Source organism: Bidens hawaiensis, unplaced genomic scaffold (genome assembly GCF_021521415.1).
Source record: "Bidens hawaiensis isolate Kalapana, Puna unplaced genomic scaffold, B.hawaiensis_p1.1 tig00034864_1, whole genome shotgun sequence".
Lineage (NCBI taxonomy): Eukaryota > Viridiplantae > Streptophyta > Magnoliopsida > Asterales > Asteraceae > Bidens > Bidens hawaiensis.
The window spans coordinates 22,778-34,754 of record NW_027496056.1 but is presented as its reverse complement, the minus strand read 5'-3'; the positions used below and the strand labels follow the sequence as shown (position 1 = coordinate 34,754).

General features: G+C 36.0%; 2 protein-coding genes across 5 annotated transcripts; both read right to left on the bottom strand.

The window, feature by feature from the left end:
* Nucleotides 1-161: 161 nt before the first annotated feature.
* Nucleotides 162-4,634, bottom strand: LOC143586758 (uncharacterized). Of its 3 annotated transcripts, XM_077068234.1 has the most exons (6): nt 4,560-4,634; nt 3,591-3,753; nt 2,559-2,647; nt 1,884-2,020; nt 1,694-1,800; nt 1,483-1,586 (listed from the first exon to the last, which is right to left on the bottom strand). In XM_077068234.1, exons 1-5 carry the CDS (start codon nt 4,613-4,615, stop codon nt 1,793-1,795), a joined length of 453 nt encoding a protein of 150 aa, XP_076924349.1. In that variant the 5' UTR covers nt 4,616-4,634; the 3' UTR covers nt 1,483-1,586; nt 1,694-1,792. The 3 variants fall into 3 exon arrangements, with proteins under 3 accessions (XP_076924350.1, XP_076924349.1, XP_076924348.1); XM_077068233.1 differs by having other exon boundaries at nt 1,694-2,020; XM_077068235.1 differs by lacking the exons at nt 1,884-2,020; nt 2,559-2,647; nt 3,591-3,753; nt 4,560-4,634 and adding an exon at nt 162-476 and having other exon boundaries at nt 1,484-1,586; nt 1,694-1,805.
* A 1,810-nt stretch (nt 4,635-6,444) lies between these two features.
* LOC143586757 (pentatricopeptide repeat-containing protein At2g02750-like) lies at nt 6,445-8,557 on the bottom strand. 2 transcript variants are annotated; one of them, XM_077068232.1, is made up of 2 exons: nt 6,626-8,557; nt 6,445-6,550 (listed from the first exon to the last, which is right to left on the bottom strand). In XM_077068232.1, exons 1-2 carry the CDS (start codon nt 8,499-8,501, stop codon nt 6,540-6,542), a joined length of 1,887 nt encoding a protein of 628 aa, XP_076924347.1. In that variant the 5' UTR covers nt 8,502-8,557; the 3' UTR covers nt 6,445-6,539. The 2 variants fall into 2 exon arrangements, with proteins under 2 accessions (XP_076924347.1, XP_076924346.1); XM_077068231.1 differs by lacking the exon at nt 6,445-6,550 and having other exon boundaries at nt 6,601-8,557.
* Between the last annotated feature and the right edge of the window lie 3,420 nt (nt 8,558-11,977).

Here is an 11,977-nt window from a genome sequence, read left to right as displayed (position 1 = left end):
GTATTAACTATATTAATATTAATATTAAATAATATTGCATTTTGGGAATTTGTTTCTAATTATATAACTGTATTAATATCAATATTAATATTACATTACTGCATTAACTTTTCGTCGTTACGTTTCGATGTGCAAAGCCAAGTTGTCAAAACGAACCGACCACATGTTCATGTACATGTTAACATCAGTAAATGCTAAGCCGGTGAATGATAACGAACTTTGAACCGAACTGATCTTTCACTGAAGGCAAGTCCTGCGATTATGCCCGGGGTTCCCACATATACTGCAACGGGGCTGTTTTGAACCTTTCGGTTTTGGTTCAAATGTATCATCTTTGTTGCAGCTTCTTTTGTTATGACCCTTTTCGCCACATAAGCTGCATCTGAACCGTCGATCTGTTGAACCTTGATCAAGTTCCGGACAGTAATGTTTTCGGTGTCCTTCGCGACCGCAGTTTTTGCAGAAAAAGTTTACCCCTGCAGTTCAAATATATAATCATGTTACTTAATATTAGACCAGTTGAATCTGATCAAGTAACCGTGTTAACACGGGTTGGAACTTGGAGGGTTATAATTAGGGGTGCAAACGAGCCGAGCCGAGCTCGACTAGGCTTGAGCTCGGCTCGTTTAACTTACACAGAGCTCGAGCTCGGCTCGTTTTGAGCTCTATTTTCAAAGCTCGAGCTCGGCTTGGGCTCAACTTGTTTACTATTTAACAATTATTTTTATACAATTATAATTATTTTTATATATTTTTTTATCATAGTTTATGTATAAAGTAATATATTATTTAGTTATTTTTACTTATTCTTTCATAACATTATATATATTAATTAATAATTATTAAATAAATATTTTTTAAAAATTATGTAAATGACAGGCTCGTTTAGGCTCGCGAGCCAGCTCAAGCTCGATAAGTGAAGCTCAAGCTCGGGCTCATTTATTAAACGAGCTTATTTTTAGGCTCGGGCTCGATTAAGCTCGGCCCGTACGACCCGTTTAACCATTTTATCTTTTTTCCTTTATTAAAGTTAAACTGGTCGTATTTGACTTGCAAGTTTTAAGTGTTTTAACTTTTTTATCTAAACGACTCAACGGGTTAACAAGTCATAATCAAGTTATAAACATGTTTAACGGGTTGGAGGGTTATAATAAACGGGTTAAACCGTTAAAAAAGGTTGCTGGATCGACTTGTTTAATTTTATTTATTTATTTATCTTTTAATTATTTTAAACCAAAAACTTGTTTAATCAAACGAGTTAAACAGCTCAGCCCGAATACGATCAGTTTAAAACATTTATGTAAACGACTCTAAACAGGCCAACAGGTCATAATCAAGTTTAATCAAACGGGCCAACATGTTAACACGGTTTAGAGGGTTATAAAAAATGTGTTAAACAGGTTATCGAGTCGACCTGTTTAATCAAACAGGCCGTTAAACAGGTCAGCCCGAACACAATCTGTTCTAAAAACAAATCGGGTACCTTTCATGGAAATGCTTCTCCTGTGTCGGTTTTCTGGATTACTAAAAAACGCTTTCATGGATTCGGAAGCTTGCTTTCTTGCATCAGCAGACCCTTTAGATTTCTGCAGTGGACCACATAGCAAACAAATGGTTAAAATACTGCATTTGTTAAAATAATAACAATAATAATAATAATAATAATAATAATAATAAACACGGTCGTTAAAACCTTTATCGCAGCCACTCTTTGCGCACGTAGCTCAGGGTCCGCATGGATGATCTTCATTCGGTTTGTAAATAATCCGGTTTTGGCATCAAGGCTCTGCAATCACTCAACTAAAAGAACAAGATTAAGTTTATTTTTAAACAATATTTATGTGTGTAAAATTTAGATAAATTTATAAAGGGAAAAAACAAACTTGCTTTCAGAGATCTACTGATCTTCAAGCGAACTTCTGGCGATGGAGACTCGTATACGCGCCTTGATTTTTTCCTTGTCGATAATTTTATTTCGAGATTATCAACATCATCATCTTCCTTTACTTTCAATGGAGAACTGAATGCAAAGTTTGTTCATATATAAATGTTAAAAAATGAACATTCATATGTTTATATAAAATGTTAAAAGTAGACGAAAATAGTTCTCGGGTCAATTCAACCCGTTTTGACCCGTATTAAAAGTGACCCATCTGGCCATCTCAACACAATCTGGTAAACGAACCAATCTTCTTGCTCATTTTCTTTAAATAAACGAATATGAACACATGCCTCGTTCTTTCATTTACGCTCCTGAACGTTCGTTTATATATTCACTTAAATTTTTTAAGCTTGTTATAACTTATATAGTTTATGAAATTAATATATCACCCATTACAACTTAGTAACATTCTATTAATTTTTTACGCCTGTTCATTCATCTATGTTCAATAACCGTCCGTTTACGTTCATGAACCATCGTTTATACTATTAACAAACGAGCACGAACAAGAAAACTTTGCTTGTTCGGTTAAATTCAAATGAACGAATACAGGCATGATTCGTTCGTGTTCGTTTGGTTCATTTACAAGCTTACTAGTCAAGAAAGAAGACAATACATTGACCGAGCTTTCTCCCACGGTCGTTCATCAATCGACTCTTCCCAAATGACACATTCACCCTTGCATTGATGACACGTCACCATACCCTGCAGTTAACATTATCACTATCAACACTAGGGCTGTCCATACTACTCGTTGCTCGAACTCGCTCGGAAAATGCTCGCTCGTTTTTTCACTCGATTGTAAACTAGCCGCTCTGCTCGGTTCGGTTTGCAAACGAGCCAAGCAACGAGCAAAGGTCTGCTTGGTTCGACTCGGCTCGAATATTTTTATTTTATATTATATATAATTATATATGAACAAATATATAAATATATAGACAAAACACATAAATATAAGCTTACAATTTTTTTAACCTCCTTAGATTTTTCCTATTCCATCAATTTTATAGTTTTATTTGTTCGCTTCAAATTTTTAGAATACTAAAAGTTTGTTTGCATGGTCATTTTATCTCACATCAAACTTATTTTTTATAAAAACTTACAATCTATTACACGTTTGTCTAAAAACTACTTATTTATTTATTTATAAAATATATAATTTACAACCTTCAAACTTGTTTCTTATTGAAAATTTTAAAGTGAAAAAGAAATAAATAATGCTCGAAATCGCTCGATGTTCGATCGAAAAATGCTCGATTCGATTTTGGCTCGTTTCGGTTTTCGCTCGGTTCGAATTTCAGCTGTTCGGTTCGGTTGTAAACGAGCCAAGCAACGAGCAAGCCTTCGTTCGGCTCGGCTCGGCTCGTGAACAGCCCTAATCAACACTCTGCCTTTATCGAGACGCGCGGGACCCACACTATCAATCAATCAATCAATCATGCCCAGTGAAATCCCACCGACAGCAAAGCTATAAGTAGGGTCTGGGGAGGGTGGGATGTAGGCACACCGTACCTCTATCCAAAGGAATAAAGAGGTGACTTCCAGAGAGACCCTCGGCTCTAAGTACATGTGTATGAAGCAAAATAAAGGAAATCAAAGTTTAACAGTTATATAAAAATAAAAATTTTTATAAAATTTAATAACTTACCTTGCCATTACATTGTGAACAATCTAATCTTGATCTTTCAATGCCACACATTTTGCAAGGAGTGTAACCTCTACCTCTACAACTTGGGCATGGTAACTCTTTAATGTATTGACCATTTGGTCCAAACCATGATCTTGGAGTTAAACCACTTGAAATAGATTTCCTGAAATTGTAACATATAAAATATTAAATATTTTGGTGCAAAAACAAAAATTTTTAGTGAAAAACAATTGTAATTATGGTATTTGGTAAGTATAATATTAATCAAAATTTACAAAAGATTAAGAGAAAATGATGTCTCTAAGACCACGCGTAGTGGTAACTAAGCATAACCAGGCTTTTTCTAACACGTGGCATCCCAGTCAACGTGACCTGTTTTGCAAAAAGTGACGTAGTGGTAAAATGGCCTATAATCACCTTTCAGTTATTACACAATTTTTTTTTTAATTTTTTTAATATAAATTAAAAGGCAAAAAAATGTGATTGGCCAGTTTCTGAAGCTTATGCTTAGAAATGAACCCTGCACAAAACGAGCCGCGGGGGGGGGGGGGGGGGGGGCTATGTATTTGATATAAGCCCGTCTTAAGCTGAACAGTCTAAATAACCGCAACATTTATTAATAAAATTGTGTCTATTTAAATGTTCATGTTTTAGTTTATGGAAAGGGATGATTATATTTTTAAAAAACTTACTTAAAAAGTGTAATCTTAACGTTTAAACTCAACTCGTTTAAGCTCATTTAAAAAAATTAATTGTTTGAATTAAATAAATATAAAAAAACCCTTTAGTTAAGACCCAAATTTTTTCTTGTATTCAATTTTTTTTAACATTCTAGGGGACGGCCTGATATAAATTATTTATTTGATAATAAATGAGCTGAGCTCGAGCTCTGGTAAGTGAAAACGAGCTGAGCTCAGGCCTAGTTGTAAATCGAATAAGCCGGGCTTTTTTGGATAAATCTAACAATACCTGGGTTGTAAATCTGCTGCAATTCCAAATAGATCTTCTGTACGATCATAACTCATCTAAAATCAATCAATTAATCAAGCTATCATAATAATAATAATAATAATAATAATAATCATAATAATTAACTCATCTAAAATCAATCAATTAATCAAGCTATGATAATGATAATAATAATAATAATAATAATAATAATAATAATAATAATAATAAGAGAGATTGATTTAAGTTACCAGCGATTTTTTGTGATTAATATTATTATTATTATTGTTATTATGTGGTGGTGAAAGTGAGTCATTGTTGAGAGATGAATGAATAATAAATAATGGAGTAAAAGTGAAAGTAAAAGAATGTTTCTTTTTATGGTGTGAGAGTAACCAGTTTCTGAAGCTTTTGTTGGTCTGGTGGTTGAGTTGATGACTGAATATTCTAAATGAAGAAGCCATTGGAGATATGGAGATCAAGTGCATAGATGAATGAAGAAGATGAAGTTGGCTGACAGGATTGTGTGGACGTAAAAGTTTACAACTTTTATTATTATTATATTAGACAATCACAATGGGTGTTCTTCGGGTTTATGGTTTTTCTGAACGAATTCTTTAGATTTCAAAGTTTTAAAATCTTGACCTGAACAAACCCAAACCTAAATCTTTCACAGTTTTTTGGGTTCGGGATTTTTCGAATTGGGTTAATCGGATTTAGGGTGTCCTAGAAAAGAAAAATACAAGGCTATAATTAAAACAATGTATATTCGCCCGTAACGTAAATAATCAAATAATAAACCAACATAACTTGATAAAACAATTCAAATAAAAGTAAAACAAACTCCAACCGTAATCGTATTCAATCAAGCGTGATTTGGTTGTTCGATTACTGTAACTCTTAGTTATAGACAGAAAACATAAATTAACCATACATGTTGATCCATGAAGGCTATTTAAAAAATGGATTATTTGTTCACGATATATAAAAATATTTTAATTTTAAAACTGAAAGTTTATCGGGTTTTTCGGGTTGACCCGAAACACATAAACCAGACCCAAGAACCAACCCCCGAATTACTTCGGTTTGGGTTCGGGTTTTTTGGGTCGGGTTAGTACGGGCACAGTTTTTCTGGGTTGGGTTTCGGGTAAAATGGACAACAGCTAGGTGTAAGGTTTGGTTCGGTTCGATTAATAACCTTCAACCAAATTAACCAATCGGTTCGGTTTTTCCGGTTAATAACCAAAATTAAATTTAGGCTAAAATTTGTACTTAAAAATTCATGAAATAAATGCATAAATACATGAAATGAATGTATAAATACACAAAAATGAGATAATAATACATGAAATTGTGGTATAAGTATACGAAATGGTGGTATAAAACATAAAATGGAGATATAAAAGCTAAAAATATATGAAGATATGGATGATTCGGTTCGGTTCAGTTAATTTCCGTTATTCGAAGGTACAAAAAATAACCGTTGACCACTTTTTTGGTTAATTAAGTTATCGGTTAATTTTGGTTCAGTTATTACACACCCCCTACAATCGGGTAGTAGTCACCAAAGTTGAAACGGCGACGGTATAGCCGAAGAATCCGATGAAACTAAACAAGCTACCCAAGGGCGCCCCGGTAGCCTTATAATCAATTTTAATCATGAATGGTGATATGCTATTATAAACACTAGAAAAATGTATTTAGTAAAATTTCATTAATAGCAAACCTGACGGTGAGGTTTAAAAAAATGTATATAAATGCCATAAAATATATATATAAAAAATTAATTAAATGTCCCGTATAACAAATTTATCATTTACTAGAGGTTTAAAAATTTATCATTTTTAGCAGTTCTCAATATAAAATTGGTTTTGAAAAAAATACTTCATCTATAACCTTGTTGTCAAATGAATAATAACCTATAAATATTTCACACATGAAAACCTAAAACTAAGATTTGATTATGTTAAACAACAATAAACACGTTTCAAAACTCGGGTTTTATCTTACACCTAGCGAACTAAACTAAGATTTGATTATGTTAAACAACAATAAACACGTTTCAAAACTCGGGTTTTATCTTACACCTAGCGAACTAAAACTGCTAATCTTTTTCAACCCTTTTCGATCCATTTCATTTCTCAAATCTTCAACCTCTTTCCACCTACCCTCTCGAGCATAAATATTCGACAAAATCACAAATGGTATCGGGTTTTCAGGATCCAAATCCACAAGTAACCTAGCTATTTCCTCACCCGTTTTCACATCCGAATGAAAACTACACGCACCGATCAAAGAATCAAGAACCGACCCCGAAACCTCAGGAATTGTCGATAACAACCCCCGAGCTTCATCTATATTACCATATCTACCCAAAACATCTACCAAACAAGCATAATGCTCAGAAGTTGGAACCACATTGTAATGTTTCATTAACCTTAAAAACTCCAAACTTTTTTCAACTTTTCCCGCGTGACTACAAACCGATAAAACACATTTAAAAGTCGAAGTGTTCGGTTTTACGTTCTCGTTTTGCATTTGTTCAAACATATCGAAAGCTGCTTCACTCTCCCCGTTTCTCCCATACCCGGATATCATCGTGTTCCAAATAACCGGATCTCTTGGTTTTATCTCAAACATGTCAAATACCAAAAATGCCCTCGAAGACCGACCGCATTTCATGTACATATTAATAACCGCACTCGCAACAAATTCATCGTTAATCATATTCGTTCTCATAACATAACCATGAATCTCTTTTCCACTCGTTAACGATGATATACACGCACAAGTCGATAACAAACTCGTTAAACATTTCGCACTCACGGGTTCTCCAACCGATTGCATTCTTTTAAACAACAAAAACGCTTCATCGGGTTTTCCAAGATTCGAGAGCCCGTTTATCATGATATTCCACGTTGCCGAATCGGGCTTAAGCCCGTTCGACTCCAACATCATAAACAAACCGATCGCGTTTTCACTCTCGCCGTTTAACATCATCCCCGAAATCATCGAATTCCACGTGACTAAACTTCTTACGTCACGCATTTCTTTAAACAAATCATACGCTCGGTGCCAATACCCACATTTCGAATACATGTCTATAATCGCAGTCCCGAGTAAACAATCGAGCACTAAACCGACTTTCAGAACCAACCCGTGAACTTGCAGCCCGAATTTCAAATTCTTGGTACCGGAACACGCAGAAAACACAATAACAAACGTAACCGTATTTGTGGTACTCGTGTCACACATTTCCTTAAATATTTCCAACACGGGCTCATAAACCCGATTCTGCAATAAGCCCGTAAGATACGCATTATAACAAGCTACGGTTTTACAATCACGACGAACTCGTTCGAAAACACTCGACGCAGTCGAAAGTTGTTTGTTACTAGAGTACATCGTAACAAGCGAAGTCGCTACATAAATATCATTTTCGACACCGATCTTAACGGCCCAGCAGTGTACCTGCTGACCATCTTTAACCGTGGCTACACAACCGGACAACAAGCTAGCTATAGTTACCGAACCGGGCCTAATTTTAAACTCGCTAAATCGCTTAAAAACATCGAAACATTTCTTAACATCCCCAATCTGTACAAACCCAGAAACGACAGCGTTCAACGACGTCGAATCTGGTTGAGGCATTTCATCGAACACCTTAAGTGCACTATTTAAAAACTGAAATTTGAACTGGGTTTGGGTCTGCTGAAGGTGAAACTTCATGTACATGTGTATAAGCGATGTGTTGGTGTGTGTGTGTGAGTTGTATCCGGTTTTCGTTATGTGGGCATGGACAATTTGGCCATGGGAGGTTAATTGCAGGTTTGTGCAAGCTTTGAGAATGAATGGGAATGTGAAGTTGGTAATGGGGTGTGAGTGAGAATGGAGATGTGTGAATGAATTGAGGGCTTCTGTGTAGAGTCCTGAAGCAACTAGTTTTGATAATTTTGTGTTCATTTGGTTGGAATTGTGGAAAGCCTAGCCTGAAATTTGAGTATATAAGATATTGAAGAACTGGTGCTTGAGTTGGTTACGCGCTGTGTTCCAGAGTCTCATTTAAATTGGGGAGGGAAAGGAACGGAGAAGAAAAGGCGTAGAAATCATGTTTTAGAGATTTTTTAAGGGTGAGAGAGGAGGGGAAGGGAGAGAAAATACTATTTTATTTAAGTGTATAATCATCTTTTCAAATTGGAGAGATTACGAGAGAAAATGTGTTTGTATCATTAATTGCCTATTAACTCCTACATTTTCTTTCTCTTTCCTTCCATTTTCATTAAACTCGGGAACACGAAATAAAGTGACACATTTTCCTCTCCCTCTCTTTCTTTTCTCTTTTAATTCTCCTCATTTTCTTTTCTCTCCTTAAATGAAACTCGGGAACACAGTGTTAATGTTAAGATTAGGGATGGTCTACCGTACCGAAAAACCCGATCTCGAAAATCGTAATATTTTTTACTGACGGTACCGGTATTTAAGATAAAATTCGGAAAATGTCGATAGTGTACCTATACCGAAACTCAAACCCGGGCGCTTTGAGTTTTATTTGGGTGTGTGGCGCCTTCTACTAAACGTCTAATGGGCATAGGATATGGTTGATGGGTGGCTTTATTTATTTTATTTTTAATAAAAAAGTAAAAAAAATAATACTAATGAGATAATGATGGGATGATGCTTCTCTACTACACCATTAAGCCTAGTTTTGTCTATTCATCTCATCATCCGGTTGCTTATGCATTGTTCGTATAACATGTGATCTGTTTAACCGTAAGATTATGATTTCTAGCTTGTGATGACTATAGTTGTGATGATCGTTGTTTGATTTTATGAAGTTGTTGAAGGATTTGAGAGTGTTTTCCGTTATGTTTCACGTTAGCTTTAGCTTCTTTTTTATTAGTGAGAAAATATTTATCATTTTATATATAACACAAACCGAACTACATCTGGATAATGGGTAAGCGAGCAACAAGCTGCGCCGCTATCCCCTTTTGAATCGCAAAGCCTACTCTACTAAATATAAATCCTTGGTTCCTCGGGCTTTGCGAGTCACTGTGGACCACCTTCTGCACCCGCTCCAAGAAGCGAACCGCCTCGGGAGCTAGGGATCCAAAAGTGTCGAAGGCAAATGGAATGAACATGTGCTGATTCTCCAAACACAATGTCTCATGCTTAGCAACCTTCCTAGACTCCGCTCTCAAAACCGCCTATCCTGGTACGAAGCCACTGTCTCTCAGCCCCACCAACGAGGACACCCCAGTGAGGTCAACACACACATGCTTGCCCCCTGCCCAGCCAAACACAAAAACAACCGCAGGACGCAGGGTAGATCTTCCCTCACGCGGATCAGTCAAAATGTTAACAGGTGCCTCTTTCTTGGCTGAGATCCCGGCACGTCTAAGCACATCCCATAACACATCTCTAACCCAGTCATGACGATACTTGAATCCCGGCAATTCCTTACAGTGGAGGGCATGCTCACCGAATCTATCCAAACAAGCTTTTTTACAAATGGGGCATAATTCATCTGGAGGGAAAAGGGGAATCATAAGCCGGTATTTAAGGATGGCTCTGTATTCAACTCCCGACATCCGTTGCCCAAGACCTTCAATGGGCACAACAGTCAAAAAATCCTGGGCATGAGCCCCCTTGAGACAAGCTAAAACTGCCTTTTGTCTCGGGGTTATATCGAATCGCTCCTCCAAATCATGTACAAAGAGCACTCGCCAAGGTTTGTTGAGGTTTCTTGGGGGCGGTCTCCTTATCAGTAAAACCGCCTATATCAAGGTTCGGGAGAGTTGTTTCAATATTACCAAGTACAAAAGAGTAGTCAGGATCTACCCCCGTAACACCAGCGTTTCGCAGGACGTGGTCTTGCAATTTCCACGACTGAGACCTGGAAGCTACAAATGCATATGCGGAGACATCCTCAGCCGAGAAAATTCCTAAACCTCCGCAACGCATATGGAAGGAAGCCAACCTCCACTGGAGGTCCCCAAAATGCGGTCCTCCACACACAACAATATCTTCAATTGCCCCCCGCAGGCCCGCATCAAAGATGGACACAGCCTCTTTGACATGTTCAGGTTGACAGGTCCGGAGCCCAAACACTAACTTAGCAACCCCCATGGACACAGCCTCTTTGACATGTTCAGCTTTAGCTTGATTGTGAAATTAAAGTATGAAATTAGGTTAGGGCTGATTTATGATACAATTGAAGTATAGAATGATCATTATATCAGATTATGGCTGTAAAAGAATCCATAGGAGGTATACTAGGATCCTGTCACTTTAAAATTAAGGTATAAATTATGTTAGGGTTGTTTCTCTCTTACAATTGAAGTATATAGGGCTGTAAACGAACCTAATGTCCGTGAATAGTTTGGTGGGAAATTCTTTATGCACGTTTGATTAATAGTTATTACCTAAGTGAATGAACACGAACAGAGGCTATGTTCATTCAATTGTGTTTGTGAATGTTTGATAATGTGTTTGTGTCCGTTTATATTCATTAATGCTTGTTTGTTTATGTTTTTTCATTAAAAGTTTTTAATATATTTTAATGACTTCTCTAATCTTATCATGTAGGTTTAAGTGAAATTTTTTAACCATAAAACAAAAAATGTATATATATGAGTAATATACTATTATGTGGTTACTTTATATGTAAAACTAACATATGAATATGAATACTAGAAAAAACACCAACAAAAATTTGCTAGCCGGAGCGAACCGTTGACACTGACCAATCTCGGTTAGCCAAATCAAATTAAACATTGTTTGTGTTCATTTGTGTTCTTGGACCGTTTACAAACATTTTCATTTCCTTAAAAGAACTAACATGAACAAGATATTTCATCCGATTAGGTGTTCGTGAACCGTTTGCTTGTCTGATAAAAGCTTAATGAGCGTACATGAACAGGAGTACAAGACCTTGTTCGGCTTGATTCATTTACAGTCCTAGAAGTATAGAATGATCATTACATCAGATTATGTCTGTATAGAATCTTTTGGAGGTATTGTATGCATCCTCTGTCACTTTAAACTTTAAGATTAATATTCATACACCTTAAACATGTTATTGATCTATCTAAAAGAACATATTGATGAGTGCAAAGTTCTATGATACCTTAGGCAAATCAGTGATCACACTTGATTGTGCGATAGTGTGATACCACGGTTATTGTGCTTGTTGATCCAAAGTCCAAACAATAAATTGCTTCATTTTGTTTTTTGGAGTTAAACTTGTTTACAGTTCTTTGACAACTTAGTGAGATTATTATTCTCTTTTGCTTTTTATTAATCTTTATTACTGATATTCAGGTCTACTAAAAGATTTGGCTCTAATAAGGAGAGATTTGAACATTTGGCATTCTTAAATCTAGCACAAAGTGCTGTTTGTTTACTATGGTCTTTCATGAGTGAGTATTTTTATTATA